This window comes from Gadus macrocephalus, chromosome 11, assembly GCF_031168955.1.
Source record: "Gadus macrocephalus chromosome 11, ASM3116895v1".
Lineage (NCBI taxonomy): Eukaryota > Metazoa > Chordata > Actinopteri > Gadiformes > Gadidae > Gadus > Gadus macrocephalus.
Window position 1 is genome coordinate 13,757,005 of NC_082392.1, and position 7,474 is coordinate 13,764,478.

Consider the following 7,474-nt stretch of genomic DNA (forward strand, 5'->3'; position numbering starts at 1 on the left):
ACCAGACTTGGCGAGGACATCTTCCTCTTTTTGTGTTTAACAGAGAAAAGTCATTTAGTTTAGTGTTTTGTAACGGTGGGTGTTAGCAGCCTGGGCTGACAGGAGGCTCCCTGCATCACTGTAAAGGACCAACAATTGAATGGAAAAAATCCACCCCATGTATGGAATTGATCACCGTTGAGACAGGGAGATACAGTTAGATACCACGGTATCCCCCCACTTAAAACAAAAACCCGATTGGAATAATTACTGGGGAGAAACATGAACGGAGAAACCAACTGAGTAATCACTTTTAAAGTTTTATTCATTACACTGCAGTTTGACTACAGCATAAGTACAAGCATAAAATCTTTGACTACAACAGCACTTTGAGCAACATTTTTTAATTATTTTCCCATTATTTTCTGTAAAAGTATTGCAATAACAGACCTTAGATCTAAAACCTATTACATCACAATTGCTTAAATAAAAAGAGGCAAAATACACAACAGTTTTACCTCTGTGTTTATATATATTTATATATATATATATATACTTACTGTATATGTATTGTATGTAGTCATATACAGTCAGATATATTTCAGCACAGAGGGCAAAGGGGCAACGAGAGAGGATTAGTACTGTAAAGCAAACAGATGTAAGGAAACCCATGGTGGAAGCAGTCTTACGTGTGTGGAGGACTAGAGAGAATACTAAACTGTAGAGACAATGTGGTTATCATCATCAACATGGTTATTCAGATCCGGAACGATAGAAAACAGCTACTTTTTGTCAGTAGTCGAGAACAGACATATAATTGGAAAGAGGAAAAATAAAAATAATTCACTGCACGGAAGGATATATATCTACACACACACACACACACACACACACACACAAAAAGGCACATATACATATGTATATGTACACAAACACATTTGTATACGTGTGTGTATATACATATCGTGTTATCAGTCTGAGCCCGAGTTGGTTCTTCAAGCCAGTGCAGGAAATAGAAAAAATAAAAGAAAGACTAGTAAGAGAGACAAGAGCTGGCAGCAGAGGCCTCCCCCAAGAGAAAACTAAAAATGACACAACTTGCCACTTATATGGTGCTCTGAAGAGAAAATGACGTGTTGCTATGTACACCATATATAGATAAGGATAAACATGCTCTGCGTATTTATTTTGTACAGTGGAGTTATTCTAAGTACATACTGTAAATAAACAACTGCAGGTTGACTCTTGTTCCAATATACTGTGTCACATATAACATTGTAACATATATATATAAAAAAAAGAATATAATTAAAAAAACAAAATTTGAAGACATTTTGCAGAACGGCATAATTCATCAGTCAACTTCAGTCAGTCTTTGAGGCTAGTTCCCCTTTCTCAATTCTCGACCAGAGGGAATGACCGCGTTCCTTTGATCTGTTGCCCATAATTCATAATTCTCTCGTCAGGTCAAAAACTAAACAAGAATGCCAGTGTGGAGAAATTAAATAATTGTTTGGTTGTACACAACTCGAAGCAGAATATACTGAGCCAGAAATAGAGCTATTGTAAATATACTAAATTGTTTGCTGCAAATAAGTGGTGCAAGTGTAAGCTTTTGGCAGGTAGAAAAAAAAGGGGTTGGAATCACATGAAACTATATTTGTGTGAACATGAGTAAAGCTAGTTATTTAGAAACCGGCTTTGTTTCCATGTTAGTTGATCACAGAGGCTTCTCTAGTTTGGCTAGGTTCACCTTCTTTCATGAGTTACAAACAAGATTACAATGATTTTTTCTACTGGAAGTTTCCCCCCAAATAATACCCAGGCAAATAAGGGTTGGGATAAAAGCTTTGTAAAGACTATGAAATGTTTTATTTGTTGATTATTTTAAAGGTGCGTGTCCAGTATTAACACACAGGCGATTGCGTTGTAAAAAGGGTTTTCTTTTAAGAGAAAGCGATTGTTGACATTCTATGACCATTTCCTTTATCCAGAGGTTAGTTCATCCTTATCATTACAGACTAATATTGATAGCAAAATATTTTAAGCAATAATTTTTATGTGTTGCAACCATATTTCTCTAAGCATACTTTTGCAAACCATGTTTTCTTGTTAAAAAAAGAAGAAAAAAAAACAAAGCACATTTTAACGGTAGGCATTTACAAAGTCGATGCTGCTTTCTTAAAATTTATTATATTGTCTATACATTATGTTACATTATTCACAACATGTTTTTGTGTGGTTTCTACCCATTGGGCAGGATATGTGCATAATATATATTCTAGTTATATACAGCACCTTACAAACAAACACAAAGAAACACAGACTACTTAAAAAAGCACCGTTGGAAGTGAGGCACAACGAAGGTGGAGCTTTTTGAGTGCAAGTGGGTTCCTATGTCTGCTCCACACGCTGCCCAGGCCGCCGCTTCAACGCCTGCTCTCGGCCGCTCTCCCTGGGCTCCCCAGCGGGCGCTACGAGGGCCGGAGGAGAAGGCCTGGGGGCCCCTTCTGCAAACACTCACTGACGGTGATCTAAACCGAAGCCAAACACAACGCGGGACCTGGTCTCTCTGGAGAACTGTGAGACAGCAAACCTACCGGGACCAGGTCCGGTCTGGAGCGGGGGGGGGGGGGGTTCAGGGGGCCAACTGTTGCACAGAGCCTGAGTGGCGGCTTGGTCCCTCAAAGAATAAATAATAAATATAATAATAATATAATAACTCACAATTTAATTCCGCTTTTTTTGCCCCCGGAATAAGCTTGATTGTTTGAAGGGAGCTGGTGCAGCGGTGTGCCGGAGAGCAGTGGGGTTTGTTCTGCCTGGGGGCATGTCAGCGCTACAGAGCCTGTCATAGCCAGCAGAGGAGCAGGGCTTTATATTCCATCCCAGTGCTCGGTCTGAAGTAGGGAGCGTCTTTGGAGAGTGTTTGCAGAAAGGGCTGTTCTTCCCCGACCCCGAGCTGAGGGGGCGCATGGGAACAGCAGCTGGTACCGGGTCCAAGACGCGGCCTGGCGGGGCTGTGGTCTGCTCAAAACTTGAACATTAGGCACCGTATTAACTCACATAATAGTAACATGCAAACCTCCTTGTAGAAAACATAAAATTCATCTTTATATCCTCATTTGTACATACGGGTGATGACCGCGATGGACTGAACGGGCTGACGCCAAAGCACGGTGAATGGAGAGAGGGAGAGAGGGGAGGGCGGGATGAAGGACATTGAATGGTTTAAACAGCGAGGTCTGACAGTCAGAGGGGAAGAAGGGGCGGCGAGGGGGGGGGGGGGGGGCAGTGTTTCCACTGTTCTGCTGGACTCCGGGGAGGAGGTGGGCGGGAGACTGACTGCAAAATCAAAGCGAGGCGGTGGCAACAATCATTGATTCTGGCTCTTTATGTGCTTTCATTGGTGAATACAAAAAGAGCAGAAAAAAAAGAAAACGTTGGAAAGGTATGACAACAAGCTCCCCCCCCCGCCCCTTTCAACAACTATTGACTGCAGATGGCCTGGTCTCTGAGTGTCAGGTGGGGTTCTGGATCAGACGGGAACAAAGGGAAGGTCTGAAGGGGACTCGGCCAGCAGCAGTAGCAATGACAGTAGCGGTAGCAGCAGCGGTAGCAACAGCAGCAATGTTATAGCTAGCACACACACACACACATACACACACACGCACACAAACACACACACACACACCCACACACGCACGCACGCACACACACGGATACACAAGAGCAGAGCTAAAACGAGAATGACCTGAAAGATGACCATGATACACACACACACACCTACTGAAAACATTCAAGATGGCAGATCAAGGAACCAATAAGAATGCAAAGATGTCTTTCTCCCCCTCTTAACTCAAAACCAAGCCTCCAGCCCTCTCCATCATCATTAATCTCATCCTCATCAGAGATCAGCATTGCGCTAACCAGATACCCCGTGAGCTGAGAATATACAAACTTGGGGGAAGGCAACCCTTTGTCTGGACGTCAGGCATGACACATTAAGGGGTGTCACAGGCTTGGGATCTGCCTCTGGAATCGATGGGGGGCGAAGAACACAATGCTTAATGCAACTCTGGACTGTTAATTTTCCTTTCTATTTATCGAGCCTGTTTCTGACCAATGGCATATTGGAGATTCAGCTGCTTTACTCTGAATGAGATGCTATGAAAGGAAATTAGTGATTCCTGTGAATGGCGCTACATAACCAATATGTCCTTTGATCCTTTTTCCTTTACTAATTATCGAGCTGCAAGTAGGTGAACTAAGATGAACCCAAAAACACACACACACACACACACACAGCTCCTGGAGGAAATTAAGTGCTTTTCTGTGTTGGCAAGGGGAATATTAGACAGACACATCTGTAGACACACACACACACACACACACACACACACACACACAGAGACATCCACGCATACACAAACATGCACACAAAGGGGCAGAGAATACTACACTAGTGTACCCTGCCAAACAGGGCCTCCACTCCAGTCAATTTAAAGGGCTTCGCGGACTCTGCGTCATCTCGGGTACAGATGGAAGGATGGAATGAGCGAGGGGGAGGCGGCCAGGGCTGTAAACACTGTGGGAGAAAGCTGGTGGGCGTTGGCTTCAAATGCTTTCGAGTAATGGGGAGAAACATGGAGATAGAGGAGAGCAACGGAGAGGGTTGGAGAGAGGGAGAGCAGAGAGATAGAGAGGAGTGATATAGAAGAAAGGGACAGAGAGCGGAGAGATAGAGGAGTGGAGAGAGAACCAGGGCCGACAGTGAAAGCACGAGAGCAGAGAAGGCAACGATGAACAGAGAAAAAGGCTAGTTCTCCTTTTTTTTTTTTATCTCTTTCTCTCCCAAAAATATTTTTTGTTTTCGTTTTATATATTAAAAAAAGAATAATAATCATAGTAACATGGACCCTTCCATAGCCCTTGACTCCGACCATGGGCAGCTTGGTGGACCCTGATTACTGCGGCGGGGTCGGACGTAGACGGCGGTCTCCACTTTAGGTAGAACACAGAACATTGAGCCTTTTAGGGTGGAGTCCTCTTGTCTTTGTGTTTCGGTTCCTTTTTTTAATTCAAGTTGTCGAATGGTTTTCCTTCTTTGTCATGGCGGTGGTGGAAGGAACCACGCGTGATTCGATTGTTAGGAGAGTGTGTGGGGGGGGAGGGGAAGGTACTGTAAGCTATTCAGAGGCGGGTGGGCGGGGCGGGGTTCGGGGGTGTTCTGGGAGAGAAGGAGCTGCTGCCAGCTAGCTGCTGGATGGACCATTAGGATTGTGTTTGTCAGTCTTCTGTGTTCTCCGGTGATAACAAGAAACAGATACATGTGGTTCAAGGCCTCATGCCGTGCGTGTGTCACCTATTTACTTCCGGTTTGGAGGCACAGACATTGATTTTGAGGCCGATAAGGAGGACAAGTCGCTGCACCATAGAATAAAAATTAAAAAACAACCAATAAACAACAAAAATACATGACCTTAACAAAACACGCCTTTTACTTCTTTCTTTTTTTTTTAAAGGATCTCCGTGTAGTTTCTGCCATTGACTTTAGCTACGAAAAAAACTAAAAATAGCCTCAGTGGTGCTTAGCGGATGTCTGCAGGGGCCGGGAGCGATGCCCAGGAGGCCCGGGCCCCGGCTGATGGTCCATCCAGCAGGTACCGGAGAGAAGCCCATTCTCTCCAGCAGTGGAAGAAGGTGCGCGTGAGGTCGTAGGAATATTCAAGCTCTTCCTCTTACTAAGTCTCACTGTGTCTGTGGCGGACGCAGACAGCGGTGTCCTAGGCTGGGTACAAGTGTTACTTGCGGTTCTCAAATAGAAAAAAAAAGACGACAAAGACAAATCAACAAAAAAATAAAATAAAAAAGGAAAAAGAAGCTTATAATACTTTTTTTTGCTCCGAACTGGTTCGACCCGGAGCTTAAGTTCAGTCATGAAAAAGGACAAAAATATAAACAAGTTCAGTATCCCCATTACACACAGAGTAGAAGCTCCCTCTTCTTCTAGGTTTGTTTTGTTTTTTACAACAAATAGATAGTGCAACTTTTGGAGAGCTTTTCTTTTTGTTTTTCAGGAGTTTTTGTGTTTGTCTTGAATGTTAAAGATACCCCCCCCCCCCAATTCTGCTCCCCTCTGAACCTTGGCACTATGATTTGGATTAATTCTCCTGTGTGTGTGTGTGTGTGTGTGTGTGTGTGTCTTGTCTCTTTAGTTGTCTTGTCGCGTTTTCATCGTGTTCTAACATTCCAGAATTCTCACGTTCCGAGTTCTCACGTTCTGGGTTCTCACGTTCTGAGTTCCGCTTGTGCACAGGTCCCGGTCCAAATGAAAGGGACAAAAAAAAAGAAAAGAACAAAAAAGAAAAGAAAATATATTTTAATCCTATTAGTCCTCAGCCTCCATGGGGGTGCAGGGAGAAAGAGGGGGAGAGAAGGGGGGAGAGAGTCAGTGCCATCCCCCAGAAGACGAGGAGGGAGAGAAACATAAAAGCGATGATTGAAAAAAGAAAGGAACATCTGAGTCAGTCTGATCACTGCTAGAATTTAATGTTTGTCTTCTCGGCGCAGTGCAGTGCATATGTCTCACTAGCCGCAGTGCTGCTGTCTGAACAGGTAATACTAAGAATGAAATTAAATCACCAAACAGATGCTCGGCTTCTCCACTTGTTGTAGCTAAGGTTGATATTAACTTGTGCATGGGAGTGTGAAGAGAGAGAGAGAGAGAGAGGGAAGGAGCGAGAGAGAGAGAGAGAGACTCAGCGTTCAAAGGTGTCGCTGGGTTGCTCCCCGTGGTGGGGGGGGGGGGGGGGGGGGGGGGGGGCGGTCGGGGTTGTAAAGACAGGGGGAAGTCGGAAGAGAGGGAGAGACAAGCCGCTTAAGGTGGGGGGGGTGAAGGTGCCTCCCCCCAGACCCCAAAGCTCGGCCCCCCCCCCCCCCCCGACCCTGGTAGTCCCTACACCATGCCGTCCGGGGGGCCGTCCTTCGCCTTGGCAGGTGCTGTTGTGCTTTCCGTTCGGCTGCGGCTCTGCGGCTGGATGGCGCTGGCCCCGGGCCCCCCGCCGGGCCCCCCGCCCGCCCTCTGCTTATTGCTGTGCTGGTGTAGAAAGAACGCCGTGCCGGGGTAGTGGCCCGCCACCTCGCTGTAGGCGGGGGCGGGCCCTCCATGCGGCCGCGGCTGCACGAGTTCACCGCGCTGATGCCGGAGTTGCGCTGGGCGGCCGCGGGCCCCCCGCCGCCGCCGCCGCCGCCACCCGCCGCCGCCACGCCCACCCCCCCGATGTCGATCAAGTCACTGTCGTAGATGGTGCGGTTGGGCGGCGCCCGCACAGACTCGCGGTTCAGCTCCATCTGCTGCTCGGGGTCGCGCAGCTGTCGGGGTCGCGCAGCTGCAGCGTGCAGGGCCCCTGGTACGGCGGCGGCTCCTCGCCGTCCGACAGCGAGATGGTGGGCGGCAGGTCGATCTGGTGCTGCAGGTACGGGTAGGTGGGCT

General features: G+C 46.6%; 1 protein-coding gene across 1 annotated transcript in view; it reads right to left on the reverse strand.

The window, feature by feature from the left end:
* Positions 1–6,799: 6,799 nt before the first annotated feature.
* Positions 6,800–7,474, reverse strand: part of LOC132467530 (low-density lipoprotein receptor class A domain-containing protein 4-like) — a 63,100-nt gene continuing 62,425 nt past the window's right edge. The window contains 3 exon segments of the mRNA XM_060064862.1: positions 6,800–7,131; positions 7,134–7,356; positions 7,359–7,472. Coding sequence (XP_059920845.1) covers positions 6,938–7,131; positions 7,134–7,356; positions 7,359–7,472 — 531 coding nt within the window. The 3' untranslated portion in view covers positions 6,800–6,937.